Here is a 16,383-nt window from a genome sequence, read left to right on the forward strand (position 1 = left end):
TAGCATTTCATTCAACTTACAATAAAATAACTTTTGTGATAGCAAGTTACTCAAACCTTATCAGAGCTCTGAAGAGCTCTATATGCAAACCATAGCATGAAATGGATGATCAGTTGCCTCCCTTGGTGTCAGGAATTGGTACAAATGTTTGTCCTGTCTTTTACACTCAGCTTTAGCCGATTTCTATTTCTGTGGGGGTTTGTTGGGTTTGGATGTTTTGGGTTTGTTGTGTGTTTTTTGTTGTTTTGTTTACAAATGTTGTTGCTAGGTTTTCTAACTGGATTTCTTTCTCTCTTTGTTTACCTTTAGTTATGTTTCGCTTATACGATACAGATGGGAATGGTTACCTGGATAGTTCGGTAATGTTATTTCTATATCTTAATGCATTGTAAACCCATGTCAAAATGGCATACCTATGCAAAACTCATTAATCCAAGCCAAGCTTTTATTTATCCTGAGTTAACAGAAAGGGTATAAACAGTAGTTGATACAATCATCCATTTTGGGATTAAATTATAGCTTTTCTTTTCTGTTAAGCTGCTTTTTCTACAGCTTTATAAATTTTCAGGTGCTGATGCTGCCATTGTGGAGTCTTAGTCTGTAGTCATCTGATTATTTTTAATATTAGTATGGTAGGAGACATGTTAATATGATTCCTCAAATTCTAGTGTGCTGCTAGGAGCTGTGTATGAAAGCACCATTTATAAAGACTTCATTAAAAGTGGAAAGTGTGAGAGTCATACACTGAATATATATAGAGATGTCAGAATGCCTGTGCTGCTGTTAAGAAAGGATGGACAATATTAAAGACTAAGTTCTGAGGAGTAGCCTGACCAAGTGTTTGAAGTCAGTCACAGGTAGAGCAATCTTTTTTTAAAGTGTAACTACTTTTTCCCCCTGTTAGTTAATAGAAATAAAGATTTTATTTGCAGCTTCATTTTCCTCTCCTCCCTCGCCCCCACCTTCTTATGAACCTCCCCAGAGTAAAACAGCATAGAGTGGGTTGGCGAAGAAGAGGAGTGACAAATAGGGGAGCTAATTTGTATAGAGGTATAAAGTAAATACTGTATTATAGCTTTAGGCAATACTAAACATGAATTTCAAACCTACTGCATAATAAATACAAATGAGAGCTCAGAATGGTTCTAGGTAAGCCCTGAAGCATGTTTAGAAGCCAAATTGTATATATGAATATGGAAGAGCACTAGTGATATGTGATCAAGGGAAATTGCAACACTATAATGGTTAAAAAAAAAATCTCTGTATTAGTTTATCCCATCCACTTCATGGCTTGTTTCCATTAGAAAGTTATGCATTCTGCAGTTGCTCTTAAAAACACAAAGTGCTCAACTTTAAAGAACCTCACATTGTTATATGACTTCAGATCACTGAACCAGTAGTTGAATGCATCAACTAGGAAGCAAAAAATCTATTTCTGCCTTTAGCTCAGATGCTATCCTTTGGTTATGAGGTTGTATTTCACCTCCCTGTGCACTATGACGTCTGCACTTCATGTTTTGCTAATGAAGCACATTCACTGAAGAGTGGACAGCTTCCAGGACAAGGGACATTTCATTAGAAACTGGTGAAAAGTGTCACTGAATTCAACATATTTGAATTATAAGTTGCTTCAAGTAGAATTTGTATTTATAAAGTTGCATTAAATATTATTCTTTTTCACTCATCTGTAGGAGCTGGAAAATATTATTGCTCAAATGATGCATGTTGCAGAATACCTTGAATGGGATGTTACTGAACTTAGTCCAGTAGGTATCATTTTTATAACAAGTTATTAATGTTGCTAGAGATGGTATTTAATCATTGGGTAATGCTTCATGTCAATATATGAGGTTATCTATTAGTAAAATAGAAATAGTAAAGTTCTGTTCTCCACTGTGATGCTCTCAGCACTTTCACAAATCTTCTGATTGATCTGTGAAATGTTCTTGCTCCTGTTTAAGTCTTTTCTTCAGTGCATACAGGAATTAACATTTATATGTTAATGGTTTGTCACTGAAAATATTTTTAAAGAAGATTTCTTATTTCTATTGTATGTAATAAGTACACAACAGGGCACAACTTGGTTTGGAAACTTTAGGTGGTTATAAGATGTAAATAGGAATATGAGACCTCATTTTCTGCACTGTCAGTACTCATTTTACTACAAATCACATAGAAGTAGTATTTTCCTCACTTTTTGCATACAGATGAGGGAATTGGAGTTCTGCACAAGTTCTGACAGGAAGCTGCTATATTACTGTATGGGATTTATGATTTTTTTTTTCGTTAAACTGTGTAGATCTTGCATGAAATGATGGAAGAAATTGACTATGATCATGATGGCACTGTTTCCTTAGAAGAGTGGATCCAGGGAGGAATGACAACCATCCCGCTTTTGGTCCTCCTTGGGTTAGAAAATGTAAGTAATTACCATAAAAGTGTCAAATTTCTTCTTGCAAGTCAGCAATGACCCTCGGCTTTGTTTCTCTGAGGCTTCTATAAGGAATGGTTTGGGTTTGGGTTTTTTTTTGGTGTTTTTTACTATGGCTGAATGACAGGCAAAGAGTAGAAGTGTGCCTTCAAAATCAGAGCTACGGCAGCATGTTTGGAGTGACACTAAATGAGCCAGCTCTGGTGCTGGAAGCTGTAAAAAGCTGATTAATTTATCCTGTTAATAGCATATTGCTACTTTTTAGCTGCACTAGTACCTGGTGAGAACTTTTTACTGCCCATATGTGTGTTACAGCTGATTGAAGCAGTGTCTAGGCTTCTTGGCATGGTGCTATGTTCTGTGGCCTAGCCATACTGAGTTACAGAACAGTCTGGATTGGAAGGAATGTTGGAGGTCATCTGGTCTAACTTCCTACTAAAAGGCAGGGCCATGAATTGAGATATCTAGAGCCCTGTGAAACCAAATCCTGAATAATTTCAGCGAGGTGGATTCCACCAGTTCTGTGGGCAGTCTCTCCAAGTTAGTTGTTCTCAAGGGAACGAGCTTCTTTTACCCTAGACACAGATGGCATTTCTTCTGCAGCAATTACTGCTTGATGACTTTTGACCTGTCACTATACACCCCTCTGAAGATAGTTCTGTCTCTATCTTAATGCTCTATACTAAATAGCGGTAGAAAGCATGTACAGAAGGACAAAGTGTTAAGAGAGAAGAGCTTACATCCGTACATTTACAGCTTCACATTAAAGATTAGACAGATGCAATAGGATCAATTTTACACGAGTTCAACACAGCTGTTTTAACATTGGCATGCTGCCAGTGCCACCTGCTGTCCTGTATTTGAACTGATTTTGAGCGCATGTATCTTAGCATATGTTTCAAATGCTTTGCTATTACTTGAGAGAAAATCCTTCTTCATTTAGTTTGTTTCTGAAAGTTGCTTTTCAGCTACAGAGGTGAAATAATACACTTTACTTTCCCTGCTTGCTAACAGCCTGAACTAAACCTAGACTGCTGTAGTTGCTCTGTGGTATTCTGTTTCACAAAGAATGCTCACACTGAGATTTTATAGAGGAAAATATGCAACAAAATAGTGTCTATAGTTCCTGCAAAATCTTATTAATCAAATTACTAGCTAAATATAGAATCATAGAATTGTTAGGGCTGGAACAGACCTCAGAGATCATCTAGTTCCAGCCCTCCTGCCATAGGCAAGGACACCTCACAATAGATCTGAAATGAAGATAACTTTGAGCACGTTTGGGTCATTGTAAGTAATAGTTCCCTGGCTCTCTATGTGTGACTCAATAACAAAAATGTTAAATTATATCTCTGTCATCAAACAACAGACCTTTGCCGGGCTGAGTTGCCTTGTGTCCATAGAATTACCCTAAAGAAATGGCAGCAAATGCTCTTAAGCAACCAATGTAGCAGATAACTGGTTGTCAGTTCAGTACAGGTATTTCTTTTGACACAGGCAGAGTTCTGGGATTATCTTTCAGTGTCTACACTTCATTCTTTCTAAATTTAAAACTCTCTAAATTCCCTGATAAATTAATGCAGACCCTTCTGCAGAGATTTATTTTCATCTGAAAGCAGAAGCTATTAAAAAGAAGCTATGTAAATTTATGTTAGCAGACAATTTCTCCTTGTGAGTATTTTTACTAGTTATTAGTACATTTAATAACTTTTACATTTAATATTTTTCCCAAGTTATTAGATAATTTATCTTGCTATGCCTAGCTTTACAATGAAAATAACAAAAACATGTAAACAGCAATCAAAATTCTCCCCTGAACTGGAGAGCCCAGAACTGGATGCAGTATTCTAGGTGAGGTCTCACTAGGGCACAGTAGAGAGGAGAACTTCCTTCAGTCTGCTGGAGACACTCCTCTTAATGCAGTCCAGGATCCCATTGGCCTTCTTGACCACAAGGGCACATTGCTGTCCCATGAATAGCTTCGTGTCCACCAGAACTCCCATGTCCTCCACAGAGCTGCTCTCCAGTAGATCACCTCCCAGTAAATTATTTCTTCCCAGATGCAGGACTCTGCACTTATCCTTGCTGAACCTCATTAGGTTCTTGTTTGCCCAGCTCTCCAGTCTGTCCAAGTCATGTTGAGTGACCACATAGCCTTCTGCTGTATCAGCCAAGCCTCCCAGCTTTGTAACTTCAGCAAACTTACTGAGAAGGGCACTGAGAAGTTAAATCAGGAAAGTAAAATCTTTAATGCCTGCTCATTGTTATTTTGTGTAAACCAATGGCATGATTTTGATGTTTTTACAGCATCTAATGTATTATCCAAGCTCTTTATTCCAGTGCATCATTCCAGTTACTGCCTTTTACATGTTGTTAGGTTTTGCAAACCGAACTTCCTGAAACTGCATTTTGGCTCTCTTCTTGTCTGCTTTTAGTTAGATGATGACAAGTAAATTAAGAGTCTTTAGGATTCAGTCATCAGATAATAAAGTGCTTATATCTTGAAGTTTTCCACAGGCTGATTATCCATGAAACCTAGTGGTTTATGCTTCTCTGACAAGTCCAGAAAGTTTTCATGTGTTGAAAATAGGCCAAAACAAAAACCCTTCAAAGCAAACCAGTGATTGCCTTGCCTTCGTTTGACTTTGGCCAAGTAAACCTCAGCTCTCTACTGAATTTTGACAATGCTGAAATCTCAGATCCCAGAGACCAGTTTCAGAGCTTGTCCAGTATGATAGTGACAAAGAACTACTGCTGTAGCTTATTTTTAAAAGTTTACAACATCAGTGAGGTCTTTAACCTGTTTTGGATTGGAGTCCATTAACTTACTGCAGTATACTTTGCTATCGCTTCTATAAGTGATGGAACTTTGTCAGTGGAATTTGTTATGCTAATTATCAGTGAAGCTATGTTAATTTATTGCAGTTGAAGATTTGTACCTTCAGAATTCAGCTACATTGTTTGTACTTAATCTTTATTTTTTTTCAAGAGCCATATACAAAGGCCAGATATCATATAAAAGTTCTAGATTACTTTTATTACATACTATGTTAGATGCTTTGTTTACAGGGATTAAAAAAACCCAAACAATTCAAAGAAACATTTAAGTGACATATGGAACTATATTATGCAAAAATAAAAGAATAAACAACTTTGTGCTTTGAAACCATGGGCTTGAGATAGTCTAATCTCTCACAGGATTGTGGTCCTTGCACAGATTTCCTCAGTAATCCCCTCCTGAAAGAGACAGGAATGTTGTGTTGCTGTTAAAATATTAGCCAGCCCACTTTTTCCAAGTATAAAGAGTAAGGAAGTATGCCTGATGTTCTTTCTGATCTGTTTCTCATCCCCCTTTACTCTTACCTTCTTTTTTAGACTGCAAGGAAACTTTTATTGCTATTGCAAGTTTGGCCAAGATTACTAAATTAATCTAAATGTTATGAGAGCAGTTTAGAGTTATGGAGAGAAAGGGGCAAAGGGCATAAATAAGTCTTCTTTTGCAGCCTAAGTGCTCAGTTTATCTTACTGGATTTTGTGTGTTCTGTTTGCTCCTAAAAACTTAAGAGTTGCTTTGAAGGTAGAACTTCGAAACATAGTTTTACCTCTGTGAATGTCCCAGGGTATTCTTATTTTGGTGCTTTTCAAGGCATAGCTGTTTGTCTAAACAAATGATTTCAGTACACGATAAGGAACTTAATTGGCCCTTATGTTATAGGGATGCTATTATATGGGTACTATCTGGAAATCTGTTTTGCAATAAAAGAACTTGGAATTGTGTACCTGTACAATCCATTTGTATTTGAATGACTGTACTTTTTCCACTTAACAGGGGCTGAATATGTTCTGTGCTGCACCTACTGGAAAATTTAAGACCCGTAATTCATATTCTGAGGCTTAGTTGTGCCAATTTTATGAGGGTTGTTCAAAGAAATTCCCTCATGAAAAATGTGAATTTCATTAAGGGAAAAATGGTAGATGACTGCCCTGGTGAGCCCACCTCTTGGAGTATTGTGTCAGACATGAACATTGTACTTTACTCTTAGCTGGGGGTTCTTCACTTGAATGGTATTACTTCATATGTTCTTATCAAGTAATAGCTTATTTGATTCTAAGGTAATTGCGTGCAGGATGTTTTGGCTTCACTTGTCTTATGAGTCATTACTACTCTCTCTCTCAGTGATGGTACAAAAGTAGGTATGAACTGTGCTAGTGCTTATAAAATATCCAAGTTTAGGAGTCCTCACTGGCCACTAGATGTCAGAGTTGCACTGGATCTGGTGCCCTACTGCTGCTGAAACAAGCTGTCCTAAAGGGCAGAGGAGGCCTGAACAACAGTAAATGCTTCGTAAAGCCATTCATGGTATAGAACCAGGCCACTGTGCCCATCTTGTAAGTCGCCAGTTGTAACTATAAACCCATTTCACCGTTTACATCAAAGTAAAAGTGGGAACACCGCTAGTGACAGCTACCAACTGGATGTGGCACCATTCACCACCACTCTCTGGGCCCAGCCCTCCAGCCGGTTCTTGACCCATGTCAGGGTGAATCTGTCCAGGCCACGAGCTGCCACCTTTGCCAGGAGCTTGTTGTGGCAGACAGTGTCAAAGGCTTTGCTGAAGTCCAGGTAAGCTACATCCACAGCCTGCCCCACATTCACCAGGCAGGCATCTTGATCGTAAAAGGAGATCAGGTTGGTCAGACAGGACCTGCCCTTCCTAAACCCATGCTGGTTGGGCCTGATCCCTTGGCCCTCCTATAGGTGCTCTTACAGTTTAATTTCTGATCCTCATGCAGCAATAGTATGCTGTTGCACTCAAGTAAATGAAAAGGGTTTTAACCTTTTTGGTTAACTGTAGATTGGAACACTCCTGTCTGAATCCACGTTTTGGAAATACTACTTCTTACATTGTATATTACAATACTGTTGGCTTCTTTTTTTGCTGAGTATCTGAAAATGAAACCAAGCTGAGCAGCTGCAAGCATCTGTAAGTCTGCTGTGGAATGTTTTGCACCTCTCCCAGGCTGAAATCTAAAATGACTGTTTAAAACCTAGGCAGTCTTGTGGAGCTGTATTCAGCGAGGAATGAGGGTGGTCCAGGCTTTTGTTGTCCCAAGTGATATAGTTATAAGTCCTGTCTGAAGTCAGGCAGGTGAGTTTTTTAAAAGGCTAAAGTGCTGATGTGCCTTATGTTATTTGCATATATACACAGGGCAGAAGAAGAAACTGTAGCTTACCCCTTTTGTGCCACCTCTTTACCAGCTGGGAAGCAAGCTCGCCTCAAGTGCTAAGCTGTTTTACCAGCATCATTTCACGGCGTTGCCAGCAGAGGGGGAAATGTTAATGCTTTGTGAGACTTCCTAACGAGCTACTACAAAAGTGCACATCTCTCTTCTTGACAGTGCTGACTACTTTTGTGCTGTACCAGCTCCTACTTCCTGCAAAGAAGTTTGCAAATGCCTTTCCTTACTACAATCCTGTTTTTCCTTTTGCCTGTAGGTTGATAAAAGCCCAGGAGAAGTAGGGAGTAACTCTAACCTGTTCTGTGTATAAGGTATAAAATAAAATGGTATTTCATGCAGGTATAGAAATTTACTATTATTTAAAAAGTAATTTCTGCAGATGGCAGGGGCAGGGAAACTTCCTAGTGTGACTAATTATGAAGCTTGTTTAAGCAAGTTAAATTCCTCTCCTGTGGTCTCTCTTGATGTTTTTTCTCATATGCATATTAATGCTTTTGCCTTTCTGGATGATCAGGGTAGTTCATTGGTCAGTGTGTGGATACGGGCTGGGGAAGTGATTGATTTTTTTTTTTTTAGCTTTGTTTTTTTCTCCTCTGTCCAGTGTGCACAAAGCATCTCAGAAGTTAGAAGTGAGAGGCCCTCTTAAATACGAGGTTGCTCCCTCTCTACTTTAACTAGAACACATTAGGAACCCTCTTGCCAAAGCAAATTGAGCAAAACAAAATTGTGGATTCTTTGCTGAGAGCCACCAAAGGAATGTAGAACTTAACTGCTTTTGCATTAAAAGGAGGTCCTGCATGGTTAAATGGGTGCTCTTTTTCTGTCTCTCTGACTGAATTATAACCAAAGATCAGTCATAATAATGTTTTCAGGTGATGTAAATAGTTATAAAAGAAATGAAAATGAAATAAGACTAGACAGTGAAAGCAGACTCCCTAACATCCTTCTCTTGGTTACTTTTTACTGACATGTCTTATAGCAAAAACAGCATGCTGCTATTGCAGATACTCTAGGTCTTGTGAGAGTGAATACTTGCTAGGGAGAAAATTTGTCAATAACTCCATTTTCAGTTAGAATTCTCAGAACCTTCTCTTCTGTGCTTGAAATCATGTTACCTCTTTAGCTGTCTTCATTGACAAATATCTAAAAAGCTGAAGCAGGTTAATATTAAACCGGGTTAGGGATGTGTGACTAAATTCTGTGACTGCGTAAACATTTCCAGTAATTTTAAGTCTGGTTCCTTCATGGTTGACTTGCTTTTTAAAGTCAGGCCCTTTTGGCAATCAAATCCATGCTAGAAGGGTCAGGACCATAAGCTAAGAGAACCGTTGTTAACAAAATATATGTTACTGTTGTCATTATGTGCTGAAGTCTGTATGTGACATATGGAGGCTTCATTTTCAGTGATGTATTGTGAAGCGAGGAAGAGATTTTTACTGTACCTGCCCTGCTTTGAGATCTTCATAATGACTCTTTGGTTTTAAATTCTTTCTCAGGATATGGAAGCCAAATGAGCAAATGTCAATAAATGCACTGATGTGTCAGGATTGTGTATTTTATTCATACTTAAAGATTTGCATTGAGGGGACTTCGTTTCACATTATGCCTTTTTTTTTCCCTTCTTTCTTGGCAGTGTTTTAAAAAGTTATGTTCACGCATAATCATATGCAGCACTTTATTGCTTATTTTTGGCAGTGCACAAGAGCAAAAATTTAATTTGCTATTTTCCAAAAGTGCATTGTGTTTATGTAATGGATTTGCATCAGTTGCAGTCTGTAACACAGTTAAGTGTTTTAATTGGCAGAACACCCACATCAAGACTTGTTTGTTTTTCTGATAAGGAAAATGCCAGCTAAGTTAGTCCATATGTTCTGTTCAAATAAGAAGCAACATATTCACATGTAATGGCCCATTCTTTGAAAGTAAAATTAAGATGAAAAAGTAACACAAAACTAATGCTGAAGATGGGCAAGTTCATGCATAATTGTGATTATTTATTTTTATTGGGTAGTTTTCAGGAACAGCAAATATTTTGCTAAGGAAAGCTGGTTAGTTGACATTTTAAGTGCTTGTGGTTTATGACTGTATCTGTTGATGACCTGAGCAATGTTAAAATGAAAGTGTACATTGTTTACTGTTTTTTCTCAGAAGGATTTACATGATCTTTGTCATCTAGTGAATAATTGTCTACGTTGAGAAGACTCAAAAACTCACTCCTGTGTGGTAGTTTAACAGTACTTTTAAAATTAGTGGAATGTGGTAGTGAGATGGAAAGAAAAATAGAGGTTGCAGAACTCCTTTTAATGAAATACGTCCTCTTCAGCTGCCAGTCATGAAGCAGCTTGACAGGCTTCTAGTGCTCCACAGCTGCAGAATCTATTTCTGCTTCTTCAGGGGAAAATTGGAAATCTTCCACACTCTTTGACAGCCCAAGAATCCCACGTTAGGCATCTGCTCGGTTCTTTCTGCAGAAAGGGGACCCTGACATTGCCCAGCTGTCAGAGATGGCACTTGAACTCCTGCTGATAATATTGGGGAAACTCCATTTGGGCTCTGATCCTGATATCTCCATAGGAAAAAACACTATTCCAGCTGATTTCAGTTGTTTTTCTTTCTAGGTAGTTTGTAGGAATTAATCAAAGTTAGCTTCTGGCTTTGAACCAAACATTCTCAATTTCTTGGAGTGCTGATTTTACTTCAGGAATACTTTTTCCCTATAAATATGAAGAAGTCTTCATCATCTTTGACTTGCTCTTAACAGCTGACTCTTAGAATACAGCAATACTGATTTTTTTTAGAGACATAACTTGTGCAGTATATACTAACAGAGAAAGAAAATGGAATTTTTATTTGCAGTTATGTCCACTGACTTTTCTCGACTGACCATCCTTATTAGTGAAAACCCTCATGTAACTGAAGCTCTGGTCAGGAGTGCTGTATATGCATGATGGCAATTATTAGTAACAGCTTCATGTCATTAGTTAGAAACTGCATGAGACCCTGTTTTGATGAGGCTTCTGAGAACCAAAGGTTCATGTAGCTTTTATTAGCTATGTAACAATTTCTTTTTGGTACTGAAATCATCAAGGACACTTTAGTGTTTCAGTGATACACAATGAAGAATCGAACTACTGCAATCCATTTTCAGCTGATAAACATTTACTGCCTTTGTTCCATTGGATGTTATATTTGGTAAAAAAACAACAAAAAAAAACCAACAAAAAAATTTAAAAAACCCTTATATTACATTAGGTTAATCTAATTTCTTTTTGACATCACAAGCTATGATGTTTGCAAAAAGGAAAAAGTCTGCTGGCCATGCTTGCCAAGAAACCTGGAATTTACAGAATTAATTCAGCATCTGTGCCAAGTGCACATCATTTAAAAAAAAAAAAAAAACAAACTTAAAATAACAGTGAAGTCTCAGAATGATTCCATTAAGAAAGAAAATGAGAATAATGCAACTGAAAACCTGCTTTCATAAACAAAAATGATTTAATACTATTTGAATTACATGCATAAGGTACTGAGTCCCTGAGCCTAAGTGCCAATCAGTTGATCAATCTGTTCATGGAAGGTTTGAGTAGAGTTGCACAGCTAACTGGAAAACATGGATTTAAATCTAATTAACTCTGGTTTTGGAGAAAATAGCCTTAAATACTTGCTTTTAGATAGCTCATCGATAGTAGATTAACATAAATTAAAGCTGACAATAGGTATTACTGGGATTGTGGTTAGATAACCCACTTTGCATAGGCCAGTACATGTCCCTCATTCCAAGAGTCATTAAGGGAATCTCTGTAGACTTCAAAAAAATTCATTTCTGTTGTTCTTTTTGAGCAGTTATACCTTCTAACTCGCAGAACTATTATTTTTAGGATTAATGTAGAGCAAATTTTAGGTAGTTGTAATTTATTATCAGCCTAGATGTATTGCTAGCATTGTGTTACAGTGGTGACAGCTGCCTGGTGGTTTTTTCTGAGTCCATGAGCTTCAGAAGATTAATTTTTTTTACATTATTTTATTATATCATTGCCTGTGTATTCAGAACGATTATACTGTGATCTGGTGCAGAGTATTAAACAAAGTAACAGCTTGTCTTTTACGTTCTTCGAGTCAATCTCCAATTTTTATTGGCTCTTATATTTTTCATTGTTTATTTTATTAAGTGAAATCTGTTTCTTTTATGTCCTCTGCAGAATGTGAAAGATGATGGGCAGCATGTATGGAGACTGAAACATTTTAACAAGCCTGCCTACTGTAATCTTTGTTTGAACATGCTAATCGGAGTAGGCAAGCAAGGTCTCTGCTGTTCTTGTGAGTATAAGCATTTCAATGTCCATTTGCTTATGTCTATTCCTGGAAATGTTGCACTTGCTACACAACAAAGAGCTAGTAGCTTCCCAGGACAAAACCAATGCTAGCACAATTGTATCTCTCCCTTTGTCTTATAATCTTGAGAGCCCAAGATTTTTAATTGTTTAGGATAGTGGGCTTTCAAAGCTGTTTTTTGGTGTTCTAATAGCTTTCAGCATTAGTTCCCTTTGGCATCTGTCTCTTTTTTTGCTTTTCTCTTACCAAGTATCATACGCTTAAGTTTCAACCTTACATTTTTGTTACTCCTCTTTTCTATTTTTAATAGCTATTATCCATGTTTATTAATGGGCATCAACTGGCATCTGAGTCTCATATTTGATTACTCAAATTTTGCACAAAATTAATCTATTAATCATGAAGGTCAAAACCTCAGTTTCCCAAGAATCAGTTTTCTGTCGCACTTAGCGCCGTGGTCTAATTGATTGCATAGGTCTGGGTGATAGGTTGCGATGGATATTCTTGGAGGTCTCTTCCAACCTGGTTGATTTTATGATTCAAAATTTTTATATGTTTGCATGGTTTGAAATCATAAATCTCAGCATTGCCATCATTTCACATGTTAATTTTTAAGACAAAGGAACACAGGAAAACAATGGAATCTAAATTTTCCTTCATTAATGTAATGGATGTAGGTGTTGCACTTCAATTCCTTGAGTTATATCTGTATGTATCTTCTAATAATCTGGGTTTGACCAGGTCAAAACCTCTCTGTTGAGAAACCAACTTTTACTGAAAGATACCTCATCTCTGTTAGAATGTTTCAAGAGATGAATGATCCACATCTTTCTTTTGTGGTGTGTGCCAATGATTAATCATCTTTTTTTTTAAGATCTATTTTCTGATTTGAATATGTCTGGTAGATGGTTCCAATGATTGGTTCTTGTTATACTCTGCTCCATTAGATTAATGACATCTTTAGTACCCACTGTATTCTTCTCATGATGGTATCATATCACCTTTCATTGTTCTTTTTGATAAATTAATCAGTTTCTTAGTGTAACTTTCTTCTTTTTTGGTATGAAAGATAGAGCATCACATCTGATCAGGATCTATCTGCCTGTAGAAGTTCTATTGATTTAATTTGAGATTAGTTTGAATAAATGACCGTTTTGGAATCAACCATTTTTCTCTCCTTTCTGACCCAGCTATAATCATATGTAATTCCTTCATGTATACATTTTTGTATCTTATAATTTTATTGACAGTACTGTAGAATGAGAGCGATTTATTACAAGTCAAATAGCAACAGCCTAACTTCAGATGTATAAATGCTGATGACAGTAAGTAGAAGATAGATCAAAAATGCTGAATTAGCTATTAGATCTTGAAACGTTATATTCTTTAATATTCTTTTATGTCAGACTCACATAAACTTAATCCTTGTGTGGATATGGAAGACCAATAAATATTTTAAAGAGAAAATTCTGTTGAGCAGATGTTGTAGATCATAGAATCGTAGAATGCTCCAGACTGGAAGGGACCTCCAGCGGTCACCTAGTCCAACACCCCCTGCAGTCAGCAGGGGCATCCTCCACTAGACCAGGTTGCCCAGAGCCCCAGCGAGTCTCACTTTCAATGTCTCCATGGATGGGGCCCCAACCACCTTCTTGGGCAACCTGTTCTACCACTGAAACGTGTAGATGAGTTATATAAAAGAAACTGCTTCCAAAAGGCCATACAAGAAGTGGAATTTTCTTTGCTGCAGGGGACCTTTTTGAAATTTAATTTACTTGGTATTTATTTGGTGAGAAAAATGGTCCCTGAGTATCTGTTGAACATTCACATGCTTCCTTTAAAATACTTTATGCAGCAAAAGGCATGAGTCTACTTACAAAGCCATTATACTATTTCCTAATCTTGCTAAGCTTCTTCTCTGCTGTATTTTCCAAGCTTTGCTATAGCTTTCAGTATTTGCATTTTAGATTGTGTGGGAGGAAAAAAAGAAGAAAAAGAAAACTGCGGGGGTCCTCACCATCCCTCCATGGTCCAATCAACAATGTTACTCCCTGCAGTTTGTCTGATTAATGGCTGCGCCTCCCACTGGGTTTGTGTAATAGGTGCAAGCAAGGTGTTTAGAAGTACTTTGTGCTTAATTGCTCTCGAGGTCAAAAGCCTGAGACATATACCACGCAGGGAGAAACTCATTCTCGGGTTTTAATAGTTGACTCTATTGAGTGCAGGTATAAACTGTATCATTATTTCCTCCTCTAGGCACAGTTGTGTAGGTGAAATCAGGAGAGGTTTGCATTGTATCCTGACATTTATACGTTTTCAGGATGCAGCTAGAATGATCTTTACAGGCATGGTCAACAATATGGTTACCTAAAAGTGGTGTAGAGGGGTTAGGGAAAGAAAGCTTCTCAGGGTTTGGTATTTGGGAAAGTAAGAGTTAAAGTTGGGATGGTTACATGAAAACAATGCTATCTGAAAATGGACTAATCAGCCATTCAAGGATTATAAATCAATGGAAGGAACAACATAAATTCATTGGGTTTTATTTTTATGCTTGCCAGCTGCTCTCATGCTTATAGTTTGTAAAGTACAGACTTCTTTTCTACTAGCAAATGACACCAAACCATTTGGCAGTCATCAATTTGTCTTTAATATTTTTATCATTTGGGAATTATTGCAAAAAAATGTAGTGAGCTCTGATTTAATTAAGCATTTCCTGTTATGCAGCGTAGTGCATTCTTGGATTTCTTACTAGCACAGTATTTCCTGTTCTAATTGGCCTTTTGTATTCCATGGAAAAAGCGGTCTAGTTTGAGTTTTCATTGACTGATTGGATTGATTATATAAAGATGGCATGCTGGTAAAGTTATTTGTTTCATGAGGATGTAATCAGAAAGACTATTGCCTCAACATCCATTAATGTCTTTCTTTTCTCAGTTTGCAAGTATACAGTCCATGAACGCTGTGTCTCAAGAGCTCCTGCATCTTGCATCAAAACATATGTGAAGTCCAAAAAGAATACTGATGTAAGTTTGGGTTAGTGTAAATTTTGCTGTTTGCCTGTTAATTTAGTAACTCTGTGTATATCCATACTTTTCTTTTGCAGGTCATGCACCATTTCTGGGTAGAAGGAAATTGTCCAACAAAATGTGATAAGTGCCACAAAACTATAAAATGTTACCAAGGCTTGACTGGACTTCACTGTGTTTGGTGTCAGATCACAGTGAGTATACTACAGTAAAACCTTTAGCACAAGTTAGAGAGACACAAATCTGCATTTGTTCAGTTTATTACCAAGTATGCACGGTATTGCCGTCTACAACTACCTGAAGGGAGGCTGTAGCCAGGTGGGGTTGGTCTCTCCTGCCAGGCAACCAGTAACAGAACAAGGGAACAGAGTCTTAAGTTGTACCGGGGAAGGTATAGGCTGGATGTTAGGAGGAAGTTCTTGCCAGAGGGAGTGATTGGCATTGGAATGGGCTGCCCAGGGAGGTGGTGGAGATCCATGTCCCTGGAGGTGTTCAAGAAAAGCCTGTATGAGGCACTTAGTGCCATGGTCTAGTTGATTGGCTAGGGCTAGATGATAGTTTGGTCTGGATGATCTTGGAGTTCTTTTCCAACCTGGTTGATTCTATGATTTAAGAAATGGTATATGCAGAATATTCATAGGAATCCTTCAATGTTGCAAGCAAGTATGCTTAAAGATGTATTCTGCTTCAAGCAGTATACAAATGGGAATAACATACATCACTCTGAAGAGTAACTGACTTTACAGAAAGGCTATAAAAGAGTTTTCAGTTTAGGAGAAAGTCAAGGGCACTGCGATGCTGAAACAAAATCCTAATGTGTGTCTACTGACAGGCAAATGAGGTTGAGGACATCTGGTAGGACACAGTGACTTCAAGTGCCTAGGAGTAGTAGGAGACATCTAAAAAATACACTAATCTGTGCACAAGTCTAATACACACAACTTGTGTGCGCTCCTTATTCAGCAGGAACCAATAACTGGAACTAATGACATTCAAGGAACACTGCACCCATAAGTGAGATCTTCATGCTAGAAGGAGCAATACCAGTATTTCTGTTTCTAGCTGTGGCAGGATTTACATCTAGATTCAGCCTTCCTTTAGGGTTTTTGCTTTTTTGCTGATATTATTATTATTATTACTGTAAGTTAGGGAACAGCAGTTGTTTGCTCAGTGTTTTAAATAATACTATGAGATTGAGGCATTTAGTGAACGTTTGTTTTCAGCATACAGGTTTGGAAGTTTTGTGACATATTTTCCTAAGTCATGAATAGAAAATATGAAACTGATGAATACAAAATATGTATTCCAGGTTGCTGTCAAAATTTGGATAATTTATGTAGAGAGTAAAGCACC

The 16,383-nt window shown here is 37.5% G+C and overlaps 1 protein-coding gene across 12 annotated transcripts in view; it reads left to right on the forward strand.

Annotated features, from left to right (window-relative positions):
* DGKB (diacylglycerol kinase beta) overlaps positions 1–16,383 on the forward strand; it is a 477,946-nt gene that overhangs the window by 213,970 nt on the left and 247,593 nt on the right. For all 12 annotated transcript variants that reach the window (XM_064167184.1, XM_064167194.1, XM_064167193.1 and 9 more), the window contains 6 exons: positions 310–359; positions 1,692–1,766; positions 2,300–2,419; positions 11,872–11,989; positions 14,939–15,027; positions 15,108–15,224. In XM_064167184.1, coding sequence (XP_064023254.1) covers positions 310–359; positions 1,692–1,766; positions 2,300–2,419; positions 11,872–11,989; positions 14,939–15,027; positions 15,108–15,224 — 569 coding nt within the window. The remainder of the gene's footprint in view (positions 1–309; positions 360–1,691; positions 1,767–2,299; positions 2,420–11,871; positions 11,990–14,938; positions 15,028–15,107; positions 15,225–16,383) is intronic.

Source organism: Pogoniulus pusillus, chromosome 28, assembly GCF_015220805.1.
Source record: "Pogoniulus pusillus isolate bPogPus1 chromosome 28, bPogPus1.pri, whole genome shotgun sequence".
Lineage (NCBI taxonomy): Eukaryota > Metazoa > Chordata > Aves > Piciformes > Lybiidae > Pogoniulus > Pogoniulus pusillus.